At 65.4% G+C, this 12,092-nt stretch overlaps 4 protein-coding genes across 4 annotated transcripts in view; 3 read left to right on the forward strand and 1 right to left on the reverse strand.

Moving 5' to 3' along the window:
• TMEM115 (transmembrane protein 115) overlaps positions 1-28 on the forward strand; it is a gene marked incomplete at its 5' end in the record, with an annotated part of 2,515 nt that extends 2,487 nt beyond the window's left edge. Inside the window, one exon of the mRNA XM_026046108.1 lies at positions 8-28. Coding sequence (XP_025901893.1) covers positions 8-28 — 21 coding nt within the window. The remainder of the gene's footprint in view (positions 1-7) is intronic.
• A 1,397-nt stretch (positions 29-1,425) lies between these two features.
• LOC112953089 (cytochrome b561 domain-containing protein 2) lies at positions 1,426-2,239 on the reverse strand. The gene is made up of 2 exons (XM_026046093.1): positions 2,211-2,239; positions 1,426-2,135 (listed from the first exon to the last, which is right to left on the reverse strand). Exons 1-2 carry the CDS (start codon positions 2,220-2,222, stop codon positions 1,632-1,634), a joined length of 516 nt encoding a protein of 171 aa, XP_025901878.1. The 5' UTR covers positions 2,223-2,239; the 3' UTR covers positions 1,426-1,631.
• Positions 2,240-2,671: 432 nt separating this feature from the next.
• On the forward strand, positions 2,672-5,185 carry NPRL2 (NPR2 like, GATOR1 complex subunit). The gene is made up of 11 exons (XM_026046079.1): positions 2,672-2,807; positions 2,901-2,992; positions 3,085-3,253; positions 3,329-3,437; positions 3,510-3,646; positions 3,879-3,976; positions 4,083-4,119; positions 4,261-4,354; positions 4,455-4,572; positions 4,658-4,800; positions 5,110-5,185. Exons 1-11 carry the CDS (start codon positions 2,736-2,738, stop codon positions 5,175-5,177), a joined length of 1,137 nt encoding a protein of 378 aa, XP_025901864.1. The 5' UTR covers positions 2,672-2,735; the 3' UTR covers positions 5,178-5,185.
• Positions 5,186-5,644: 459 nt separating this feature from the next.
• Positions 5,645-10,902, forward strand: ZMYND10 (zinc finger MYND-type containing 10). The gene is made up of 11 exons (XM_026046097.1): positions 5,645-5,749; positions 6,235-6,351; positions 6,781-6,834; positions 7,054-7,200; positions 7,779-7,867; positions 8,156-8,256; positions 8,919-9,091; positions 9,258-9,383; positions 10,323-10,444; positions 10,611-10,736; positions 10,826-10,902. The coding sequence occupies exons 1-11, from the start codon at positions 5,678-5,680 to the stop codon at positions 10,899-10,901; spliced, it is 1,203 nt and encodes a 400-aa protein (XP_025901882.1). The 5' UTR covers positions 5,645-5,677; the 3' UTR covers position 10,902.
• The last annotated feature ends 1,190 nt before the right edge of the window (positions 10,903-12,092 follow it).

A 12,092-nucleotide genomic window follows, 5' to 3' on the forward strand; every position in this document is an offset into this window, starting at 1 on the left:
GTTCGAGGAGGCGCCGCGGCAGGCGTGAGCGGCGCCCGCGGCCGCCTCCTTCCCGCCGCTCCGGCAGGGACACGCTGGGCTCGTCGGCGCCGCGCCGCACGGACGCGCTCCCTGTTCCGAGGCGTCCGCAGGAGCACGGTGGGCAGGCCAGAGCGCTTCCGCGCTGCTTTTCTTTGCAACGGTGGTTTCCAGAGGAGCCCACGCTGCTTTTCCTCCTTTCCGAGGTGACTTTTGCTCCTTACRTGAGGAATAGGAGGGTTTGTGGGTTTCCCGCCCGAATCCTTCTCCTGCATCAACCCTCCCCTGCGCTTTGGCCCTGGTCAGAGTCCGGAGAAGGAGAAGAGCGTTGGGAAGGAAGGGGGTCGCCCGGCGCCTCCCGCTGCTGCCCCGGCCCGGGACCATCTGCTCTCAGCTTCGCAGTTAGCGCACGGAGCGCGAATCCACCCCGGACTTGTCTCGGAGGGGCTTCGCTTTGTGGTGTTGGTTTTCTTCCTCCTCCCTCTTCCGTTCGTATCCCGGGAAGGCAAAGCCCCCGGGAGGAGCCGGTGCCCCCGGACACTGCTCCACTAATCCATGCGTCACGTTAGACTAGAAGCCGGAATTAGTTTTTACAGTGGGGCACTCGCCACCGCCTCCTCTGGCACCAGGTTTTATTTCCTGCAGGTAGAAGAGTATGGGCTCAACCCTTCTGTTTTCCTTCCTCTGTGTTGCTGGACTTTAATTTTGGGGTTGTTTTGGGTTTTTTTGTTTGGATGGAGGGGATGCTCCCTGGCAAAGCTTCCCGGATGCGCCAGCCCCAGGCGGCTCCTGCCCCGCTGGGCGCTTCCCAGGCAGGGCACRTGGGCTGACAGTGTCGTGATTTATTTTTTTAAAGGACCACATACAAGAAGGTTTTGTCAACCAGGAAAAAAAAAAGGCAGAAATTTCAGTATCAATAAACAGTTCTTTCAAAGAGAGCTGCTCGGCTCGTCCCTGAGCCCACGGGGCCCGAGAAGCCACCGGGACTTGTGTTTGGGACAGGTGAGCTGAGCCCGGGCTCCCGCGCCCGGGGACGCTTCCTTCCCTGTAAAAAGATTTGATTTGAGGGGAGRACAGGGGCTTTGGTGACCCTCAGCCCGCTGCCTGGAGAGCCAGAGGGGACAGGGMGCTCCCGGGCCAGGCAGTCCCTCCTTCTTGGGGCGGCCCATGTGGCTCAGCAATCCCGACCCCCTTCCCTTCTCCACCCGAGCTGGAATGGGGGGACACCCCCGGGAACAGCCCTTGTTAAACGCACCCCCCARCACGAGTAAGAAACAGGGCGGGCCACAACCTCCCCGCGGTCCCCGGGGCCACCATCCTGTGCTGTAGCTGCCCGATATCTTTATTGGATAAAAGCTCTGGATACAGAGGCGGTCCCAGGCGCCGCTCCCGGCTCTCCGGCCCCGCGGAGAGCTCCCACTCGGCCCGCGGCTCCGGGTGCCATCCCGCTCGTGCACGGACCAGCCGGGGCCCCGCAGCCCGCCAGCCGGTTCGGTACCACGAGGCGGCGGGCTCGACGGGGAGGAAATCCTGAGTGGGGGGCGGCGCGAGCCCCTCGCGTGGCTCCGAGGCTCCGATCCGAGACGCGGCGGCCAGCGGAGCCGGCGGCCCCGTCAGTGCTGGCTCCGCTTGCGGTACAGGTACGCGTTGCTCACCTGGCTCATCACCACGAGGCTCGTGAGCACGGGGCAGAGCATGAGGAGGTACCAGGCGGCGCCGGTGACGGCCGCCGTGAACCACAGCGAGCACATGCCCAGCATGAGGCTGGCGCAGCCCAGCAGGTAGCCCACGAGGCCGGCCGTGGCGTGGTACAGCTTGAGCTTGGCCAGCGTCCAGCTCTTGGCCAGCTGCGGGTAGAGCAGCAGGAGGCCGCCGGCGCTCTGCGCGGCCGCGTAGAGCACGGCCAGCAGCCCCGTGCGCCCGTGCCACGTGCCCAGGTGCGCCTTGCCGTGCAGGTGCTTGTTGTAGGCCACGGCGGCCAGGCCGAGCAGCGCGCAGAGCAGCGCCAGCAGCTGCAGCGCCCAGTGCGCGCGCGCCTTGGCCTTGCGCGACAGCGAGCGCAGCGGCGAGCTCTCGGGCGAGAACACGAGCAGCGCCTCGGTGAGCAGCAGCGAGAACTGCGGGCGGCAGGGCGGCCGCGTCGCTACCGGCTCCGCCGCGGGGAGAGGCCTCGCGCGCGCGGCCGCACTTACCGCCAGCGCCATGAGCAGCGGGTGCCACGAGAAGAGGCCTGCAAGGCAAGGGCGGCCGTGAGGCCTCGCGCGGCGCGAACCGGATGGAACCGGCGCCAGCCGGATGGAACCGGCGCGAACCGGCTGGAACCGGCGCCAGCCGGATGGACCCGGCGCCAACCGGATGGCGCCGCCGCACTCACTGGAGCCGGGCCGCGCCGGCAGCGCCACGGCGGCGGGGAAGCCGAAGGCCGCGGCGTGCGCGGCGGCGCCCGAGGCGGCGCGCATTGGCCCCCGCGCGCGTCCGTCCGCGCCGCGGCCCGCCCCCACGCCGCTGCGGGCGGCGATGAGTGGTGGAGGGGGCTGTCGCTCAGCGGCAAGTCCCGCCTTCCGTGACGCAGGCGCGTCCTGTCAGCGAGCACGGGCAGCGCTACGGGAGCCGGCGCGGGGCAGCGCAGGGCGCATGCGCGCTGCGCCCGCCGCCCCCTCCGGTTCGGTCCCGTTGGGTCCCGTTGGGTCCCGTTGGGTCCCGTTGGGTTCCGCGCCATGGGCGGCAGGATCGAGTGCGTCTTTTTCAGCGAATTCCACCCCACGCTGGGGCCCAAGATCACCTACCAGGTAAGACTGGGCCCACGGCGCTGGGGGGAGGCCTGGTTGTCTCACAGAACCGAAGCGGACCGGGCCGAACCGGGCCGCGCTCCCTCCCTCAAGGTGCCCGAGGACTTCATCTCGCGGGAGCTGTTCGACACCATCCAGGTGTACGTGATCACCAAGCCCGAGCTGCAGAACAAGCTCATCACCGTGTGAGTACAACCCGACGGCACCGGTCCCGGTCCCGGTACCACCGGCGGCACCGGGCCGCCGGTGCATCCCGCGGCGCCGCTTTCCCCGGCAGGACCGCCATGGAGAAGAAGCTCATCGGCTGCCCGGTGTGCATCGAGCACAAGAAGTACAGCCGCAACGCGCTGCTCTTCAACCTGGGCTTCGTGTGCGACGCGCGCGCCAAGGCCTGCGCCCTCGAGCCCATCGTCAAGAAGCTGGCCGGGTACCTCACCACGCTCGAGGTATCCCCGCGCCGGGCCCCACACGCCGCCCCGTAGCACCGGGGCCACCGCCGACACCGCCTCTGCCCCCCGCAGCTGGAGAGCGGCTTCATCTCCAACGAGGAGAGCAAGCAGAAGCTGGTGCCCATCATGAGCATCCTGCTGGAGGAGCTCAACGCCAAGGGCAAGTGCACGCTGCCCATAGGTACGGATCCGTCGGGCGCTGGGGAGCCGGCCGCCCGCGCCGCGCGGCGCTCAGCGCCTCTTCCCCGGGCAGATGAGTCCAACACCATCCACCTGAAGGTGATCGAGCAGCGGCCCGACCCGCCCGTCGTGCAGGAGTACGACGTGCCCGTYTTCACGCAGGACAAGGAGGATTTCTTCAATTCCCAGTGGGATCTCACCACGCAGCAGGTAGGTCRGTGCCCTTAACTGGCCCCATTCCCGGGCCACCACGCGGATCCCGTTATTTATCACGGATTAGCGTTGGGGTTGCAGCCCCAACTGCAGCCTTGGGCAGCCCGTCCTGCCCTTCCCAGGATGCTCCCAARCCCCGGGGAGCTTTGGGGCTCCGGAGCGACGCCTCGGGCGGCCGCACTGTCCTTTCCCTGGAACTCCTGCGCTTCCTGCTCTGCTCCCCTCCTAGATTCTGCCCTACATCGACGGCTTTCGGCACGTGCAGAAGATCTCCGCGGAGGCCGACGTGGAGCTGAACTTGGTGCGCATTGCCGTGCAGAACCTGCTGTGAGTGAGGGGAAAGGCTCCCAGCCTGCTCGTTTTCCTGCCCATTCCTCCGCGGGAATTCCCTCTGGCCCTGGAGGTTGTCTCTACATTCCCTGTTTCCCTGCAGGTACTACGGAGTCGTCACGCTCGTCTCCATCCTCCAGGTGGGTGAGGCTACCAAGAGGGACCGGCGGTGCGGGAAGGGCTGGGGTATCCCAAGTGTATATCCCTGTTCCATGGGGAATTTGGCTGAGCTTCCATATCCCCAATTCCATGGGGAATTTGGCTTTTCCCATGCCCCGTAGTACTCCAACGTGTACTGCACCACGCCGAGGGTGCAGGACCTGGTGGATGACAAGTGTCTCCAAGAGGAGTGTCTCTCCTACGTCACCAAGCAAGGTACCTGGGATGTACGGAGTCCTTGGGATGCGGGAACCCCCCTCGCTGGCCACCCACGTTGTGGGGGTGCTGGCGACAACAGGGGCGCCTGTTTCCGCAGGGCACAAGCGCGCCGGCCTCCGCGACGTCTTCCAGCTGTACTGCGGCCTGAGCCCGGGCACGACTGTGCGGGACCTCATCTCCCGCTACACCCTGCAGCTGCAGCGCGTGGACGAGAGGTCTGAGGCGGCGCTGCTTTCCCGCATCCGGAAATCCGGGGATCTGGATCCCGGATCCCCTCCTTCGGTCTCCTGTTGTCCCCAGGAGGCTCATCCAGTTCGGCTTGATGAAGGGCCTGATCCGGCGGCTCCAGAAGTACCCCGTGAAGGTAGCGCGGGACGAGCGGAGCCACCCGGCCCGGCTGTACACGGGCTGCCACAGCTACGACGAGATCTGCTGCAAGACGGGTGAGGAGCACAGGGGGGCTGTGTCCCCGCGGCGGGGCTGTGTCCCCACCGGGGACTGTCACCGTGAGGCAAAGCCCGTGAGCCTGGTGCTGTGTCCGCATTGCGGGTCTCCCCTGCTCCTTCGTGGATGTTAATGCTGCGGGGAGCCCCGGCTTGCAGCTGGAGGTGGGACAGGCTCCTGCTGCCGGAGGGGAGGAAGGGGACATCGTGGCGGTGGACGGGAGGAAGGGGACATCGTGGCGGTGGACGGGAGGAAGGAGACACCGCGGCGGTGTCACCGCGTGCTCACGCCACCTCTGCCTCCCCCAGGCATGAGCTACAAGGAGCTGGACGAGCGCCTCGAGAACGACCCCAACATCATCGTGTGCTGGAAGTGACTGTCCCCTTGCCCCCCCCCGCCCCCGCCGTGTCGCCGGTGCCACCAACACCCGCCCCGGTCACCGTCACCGCGTCCCCAGCGGAGCCGCCGCCGCGCGCGGCGCTTCTCCCGCGCCGCCAGGGGGCGCCGGACAGCGCATGCGCACACCCCCCCCCGGCGCGTTGCCACAGCGACGCAGCGCGTCGCCACAGCGACGCCTCACGTTGCCACAGCGACGCGACCGTTAACGGCAGGACGGAGCCGGCGCCATGATGGAAGCGGCGGCCGAGCTGCCGCTGCTGCCGCCCGCCGAGGCCGAGGCGCTGGTGCAGGCGCTGCGGGGCACCGAGCTGCGCGACGCCGGCGGCGCGGGGTGCGCGCTGGGGGCGCCCGCTGGGCCCCGTTTTAGGGGCTCGGCCCGGAGGCGGCACCGCGTTTGGCCAGGGGCAAACGGACGTTGGGGGGTGTGGGCCGCCCCGCAGGTGGCTGCGGCAGCACGAGGCGGTGGAGAAGCTCAACATGCACGCGATCCTGAGCGCGGCGGCCGGCCGTGAGCAGCCCCTCACCGAGCTGCTGCTCAGCCACGGCAAGGTGAGCGCGAGCGTGCGGCGAGACCGGCCCTCGGCGCCACTTCGTGCGCGGCTGCCACATGGAATAAACTGCCCTCTGTGCCTCTCCGGGTTCTGTCGTGCCGCCCCAGTTCTCCCCCTGTCATGGGGTTCGATGCCCCGCTTCCAGGCTGCCCAAGTGCCTCAAGCTGCCCATAGTGCCCAGGGTCTCTAGAGTACCCTTTTCTGCGAGCCTGGAAGCGTTTTCTGCCATCAGCAGCAAAAAAATGCTGTTTTTTGAGCTCCCTGGCTACAGATATGCGGGGGCCGAGTCCCTGTACCCACAGGCTGCAGCTCTCCCCCTTGCAGCTCCATTTCCCAGCCCGACTGGTGCCTTGTGGCATCCTTGGTAGATGCTGGGTGCTGTGACTGGGCTGAGTTTGCCACAGGGCGCTGGGCATTGGCCTGGCCGTGCCCCTGGCCCTCTTCCAAAGGCTTCAATACCACCCCCGTGCCTCCCCTCYCCAGATTCCCGTGCTCATCGGGGAGCTCATCACTGTGGAGTTGTGGAAGCACAAGGTCTTCCCGGTGCTGTGCCGGCTGGAGGACTTCAAGCCCGTGAGCACCTTCCCCATCTACGTGGTGGTGAGTAGGGGCGGCCTTGGGTGTTTGAGAGCGGATAAAAAGCCTATGGCTACTATGACTTGATAGCTGCTGGGCTGCAAAGCCACTGTGGACATTGAGACAGCGGGAAGCAGCTGCTTTCCCGATCTTGGGAATGTGGCTGCCCTATGCRGGGGAGCAGCTCTTGAGCTAGGACCGTCTGTCCAAACCTGGGAAGCGTTTCCCTGCTCTCAGCCCAGGGTAACTGGGGAGAGGTGGTGCCTCTGCTCCTGCTCTGTGGCATTGCCTCGTGGCAGTTATCCCGTGGTTCCCAGCCTCAGGAAGCACYGCTCACGCTGCCCCGTCCTGGCCATAACTATATAAGTAGCTTCTTAAAAGACCTCTGCTCATCATCCCCTTGCCCTGACCTCGCTCTCTCCGTGACCTACTCTTGCCTTTTTGCTCCCGCAGCTGCATCACGAGGCTTCCATCATCAATCTCCTGGAGACGGTGTTTTTTTACAAGGTAAGCCCTGCGTTCACCTTCCCGGAGCCCAGGACACCTAGCCATGGAAGGTCACCTGGGTGACTGTGGGTGTCACCATCTCACCCCGGGACTTTGAATAACCACGTGGGCAGAGTCCGAGGCCCCACGGMGTTATTGTTTGGCCAGTGTAGAAAAGACAAAGGTGCAGGAGGGGAAAAGAGCCCGTAGGAGCCGCCAGGCACCCTTCACCCTGCGCAGGAGGTGTGCGAGGCGGCCGAGGACGGCGTCCTGGACCTCATCGACTACTGCCATCGCAAGCTGACCCTCCTCGTGGCTCGTGGTGCCAGCGGCCGGCCGGCCACGCAGACCCCGCCGGCGGCTCTGCCCGGTCCCTCCTCCGTGCAGGTGAGGGGAGATGCTGCAGCCTGTGGAGCAGAGCCCCTTCCACGGAGGGCTTTGAGGCTGTTCTTACATGCGTCTTGCTGGTACTGGAGCTCTCTGCAGCTGGAATTTTGCTTCTCCACGCCCCATGTTTCTTCCCCAAACTGTTGCAAAGACTGTGCGAAAGAGAGGATTCAAAGCGGGAGCCTGCAGGCTTGGCTGGATCCCTTGGCTCGCCGCCCAGGCATGTGCTTCCCTTCCAGAAAAGGGAAGGAAGCGGAGGGCTTCTGAGCACAATAGGGATGTTTTCCAGGAAATGTTTTCCCAGCTAGGGGGGTCTCTGTTAGAGCTTTGACTGACTAAAGGAAGGGGGATCTTTCTTTGCCCCCGTGTTTCTGAAAAGCGCTCGTCTCCGAGAAACCTGGTTTCCTCTCATTCATCCCAGCTCCTGCTGGCTCTTTGTGCAACCCCCCCTGTGCTAAACAGCCACCCATGCCCTCTCCCTTGTGCTGGAGCCTGTTCTCCTTTACGTCCCTGTGCTGTAACAGCCCTTGGGGGCCAAAAGAGGCCTGGAATCGCGGGCATGTGCTTGCTTCCCACAGGAGCTTCAGGAGCAGGCGGAGACGATGGAGTTTGAGATTTCCCTGAAGGCCCTGTCTGTGCTGCGCTTCATCACCGACCAGGCGGCCAGGTGGGTGCCCAGGAGCCCCAGGGCACACGCGCCAGCTTGAGGTCCCTCTGGGGACACAGCCTTGGGCTTCGTTCAGCRGCAGTGACAGTGACACTGCGCCCCAGCAGGCAAATGCAGCGCTCCTCCCTGCTCCGTGCTGCTGTGGGAACCCTGCTCGGCTGTTACTGTGGTTTTTCCTGCCTCTCACAGGAGGCAGATGGTCAAAACGTGCCCAGGTGCCTCGGGGAGTGTTTGTATCTGCCGTGGCGTTTGTGTGGGAGCTCTGTCACCCTCTCCTTTCATCACCAGCTTGCCCCTGAGCGCGCTGACTCGGCTGCTGAACACCCACAACGTGCCCTGCCTCCTGGTCGAGCTGCTGGAGCGCTGCCCGTGGAGCTGCCGTGAGGCAGGTAGAGGTCGTGTCCTGAGGCTGTTCGCTCTCCTGCCTCCTTTGCAGCCTGCTCCCTGCCTGGAGCACGTCAGCAGCTGCAGCACAGCTGGACTTAGCAGCACTCCCAAAAGCTGATCCCTGTCTTGTCTTATCCAAACGGATCACGGCTAGGGCAGGAGCAGGARTCCAGCACATCCTCCAGCCTCCCCTGCTCCTCCGAGGAGTCACATCCTGAACACAGAAAGACCAGGGCCATTTAAAACCACCAAACACCAGTTTATCACCTCCCTCCTCCTAGAAGGAGGCAGCAAAACTTGACTTCCAAAGAGATGCAACAGTCTCAAGCACCAACACACGCACGTGGGGCAGAGCCGGGCTCCCTGCCTGTCCTGGTGGCTGAGCGTGACCGTGGTGGCAGCACCCGCGCAGGCAGTCCCAGCCCTCTGCACCTTCCTGCAACAGCGAGAGGTTTGGAGCTCCGTCCCCCAGGGCAACACAGCCGTTCTTGGAGCTTGTTTTGTTCCTTTGGTTACATCCCTGCTCCTCCTGGCTTTCACTGAGAGCAGAACCTCACAAACAACAAGTACTGGCTGCGCTGTTGTCCCCAAACCAGGGACAGAGCCCAGGCCAGCGCCTCGAGCTCTCTTTCCTCAGGCAGCCCCGCGTTGTTCCGTCCCCCAGGCGTCCTCAAGAAGTTCGAGAACGGAGCGTGGCACGTGGTGCCGCCAGAGGACCAGCTCAAGATGACCAAGCTCGACGGGCAGGTGTGGCTCGCCCTCTACAACCTGCTGCTCAGCCCCGAGTGCCGCCGCAAATACCACTTTGACGGCTTCAACAAGAGCCAGCTGCTCAAGGTGGGGCCCTGGGGCCGTGGGTTGTGCAGCTCAGGGCAGGGCCTCGCTGGCACCAGGCGCCTCTGGGCATCTCTCCCCATCGCCAGCTCTCCCCACAGCCCCATAACCCAGCCCTGGCTCCCTTATCTCACCCTCGCGGTTCCCTCTTCTCCCTCGCCCACTGCAGCTCCGGGCCTTCCTGACGGATGTCCTGCTCGACCAGCTCCCCAACCTGGTGGAGATGCAGAGATTCCTGAGCCACCTGGCAGTGTCTGAGCCCGCTCCCCCCAAAAAGGATCTCGTCCTGGAGCAGGTATCCCATTTCCTTAGGCTCTTCCCCCTGTTCTGCTTTGAAGCCACCAAGGGCCAAGCACTCATTTCACTCCTACAGCCTCACTGCCAGCTCCTCCCCACTCCCCTTCCTCCCCAAACTTCTCCTGTCCCTCTGGACAAGCCTCCTTTCCTGCTACAGCCGTGGGCAAGCCGGGAGGAAGGCAGCCGCAGCTCGTGACAAAAACAGCCAGTTACAAACAGCTGTCGAGACTGCTTCAAATCTATGGGGCTGTGCGTGTTACTCGCTTGGGCAATTAACCCTCTGCTGAGCGTTTGCAGTCGCTTGCCTGCTGCCTGCTGGAGCTCTCCAGGCCAAGAAGCCCTTTTGGCAGAGGCAGGGCCCACTGAGGGGAGCGTCAAGAGTGGTAGGGACTGTTCAGAGCTCATTGGGCCCTGGAAGTGCCCTCGAGCACTGCACTCGCTCGCTGTCGCCGAGCCAAGCCAAGGAAAGGCCCCTTTTCCCCACGGCTCCTTCTCTTCTTGCTGCCTGGCTATTTTTACTCCGCCAGAGCTGCCAGCGTCTTCCCCCCCGGAGCCTGAGCTCCCTCGGCTGCTCTTGGCTGCTGCTTTCCCTTTCGTGCTCTCCCGGCCCTTCCTTCGCTTGTGTTGGGGGAAGTGATGAGTGGAAAAATCTGCTCAGGCTCGGGAGCACCGAGTTCAAGCTGCGGCTGGAGCTCCAGCTCTGCAGAGCGGCGGGAGCTCAGGGCTTCCTGTTCCGAATCCCAGGCCTCGGGGCTGCATTCCTGATCCCACACATATCCCCCAAGCTCTGGCTTGTTTCATCTCGATGCTTTTTGCCTCTGCTTGGCACATGAGTCCGCCAGAGGCTTGTGCCTCCCTTCTCTGCCCCATTCCCCCCGTATCATGGCACGTTCAATCCCGCACCGAGCGCCACGGCCTTGCCCGTGGTTCCCGCCAGGTTCCTGCTATCCGGGAGCACCTTCTCCAGAAGAACGCGGGCAAGTGGGAGGCTATCGCCAAGCACCAGGTGAAGCACATGTTCAGCCCCACCATGGAGGAGCTGAGGGTCCAGGCACACAGGTTAGAGACTCCAGGCCCTCCCGCCCTCTTCTCCTGCTCCCCTCACACTGGAGGCTCAGGGAGAGCTGGACATGGAGCAGGATCCTGCTGTCTCCTCGGGGACAGCCAGGACAGCTCCTGGCTCCCCATCAGTCGCCCCCCTGCTCTCACTCTCTGCCCGCTGCAGGTGGGCGCAGACCTACAGCCTGGACATGATGGAGGCTCTCGTGCCCGACAAGCCCCGGTGCCGCACGTGCGGCGCCGAGGCGGCCAAGCGCTGCTCGCGCTGCCGCAACGAGTGGTACTGCAGCCGGTAAGGGCCCCGTGGCACCACGCGGGGRCTGCGACGGGGCCAGGGCGGCCCCAGGGATCCCCCCTGAGCGGCCCCGCTCCCCACTGCAGCCCCTGCCAGCTCCAGCACTGGCACAAGCACAAGGCCGCCTGCAAGCTGCTGGTCCCGGGTGACCTGCGCGGGTAGCACGCGGGAACGTGGAGCTGCCCACGGCCAGCAGTGCCGCTCCACAGGGAGCTGCTGGTGCTGCTCCTGCTTGCGGCGCCCTCCACGGACCCCCCTGTGTCCCASGGCACCCGTGATGCTGCACCCACCRCCTCGAGCAGCTCCCGGCCCCGCGCAGCCCGGGGCTCATAAACCGCTTCCTCCTCAGCCTCGGGCTTGTGGGCTGCTTTGTGCGTCAGTCCTCGCCTGCTGCACAAAAAGAGAGCTCCCYGAGGAGCCGCAGGACCCACAGCTGCCCCCCTGGCCCTGCCTGCTCCGGGTGGGGTCTGTGCTGACCCCTACACCGAGACACACAAGAGGATTTGGCCCCTTGCCCTCTCCTACGCGCCTGTTGCTGGAGGAGCAGAGGAAGTGGTTGACACGCCGCCCTCGCCCTRTAGAGCAGACGAGCAGCTCGGGTTCATCTTTGCCGACATCTCACAGGCCTTGCAGCTGTCCCCTCTCTGTGCCCCTGTCCCCTTCCCYGCTCTTAATGGTGCCGTTTGAGCAAAAGGGCCTGTGCCCGTCGCAGTCCTACAGCCAGCAGGTGACCAGCGCTGCCTTTTCCCAGTGCCCAGGATGCGCTGGAGCCATCCCAGGCCCTGCACCTTGTGTCCCATCACGGGAGCAGGGAGCAGCGTCCAGCCCGGGAGCCCCGGGGAGCTGGTGCTGCCCATGTGTGGACCTGCCTCTACCCTTCCCCTGCGCCCGCCCCGGCCCCCTCCCAGCCACCCAAAGCGGTGACGTCTCGGAGATGCTGCCGCCACCGCAGGCTGCAGGAAGCCACCTCGGAGGTGACGGCCCTGGTGTCAGCACAGGAGGCTCGTCTGCCCCCGCCAGCCCCATCTCCCCACGCCAGCCCCGTCTCCCTGCGCACAGGGCTCCTTGCAGCACCCACGGGGCGAGCCGAGGAGAAGCCCCCCGCCGGGAACGAGCTGCTGGGCATCCCAAGAGCTGAGGGCAGCCGGTGCTGTGGACGGTGCCCCTCGCACCCCGGTGGGGACTGTCCCCAGGGGCTGCCCTCGGGGCCGCCGCCGTCCATGCCCCCAGCCCGGCCGTGCGCTCCTCGCCCTGCCTCAGTTTCCCCCCGCGCGGCGCCCGGACGGGGCGGCCCCCGCGGCCGTCCCCGCCCCGGGCCGGTCCCGCCCCAGCCCCAGTCCCAGCTCCAGCGCC

The sequence above is a fragment of the Nothoprocta perdicaria genome, unplaced genomic scaffold, assembly GCF_003342845.1.
Source record: "Nothoprocta perdicaria isolate Ctin4 unplaced genomic scaffold, notPer1 scaffold_42, whole genome shotgun sequence".
NCBI classification, from domain to species: Eukaryota; Metazoa; Chordata; class Aves; order Tinamiformes; family Tinamidae; genus Nothoprocta; species Nothoprocta perdicaria.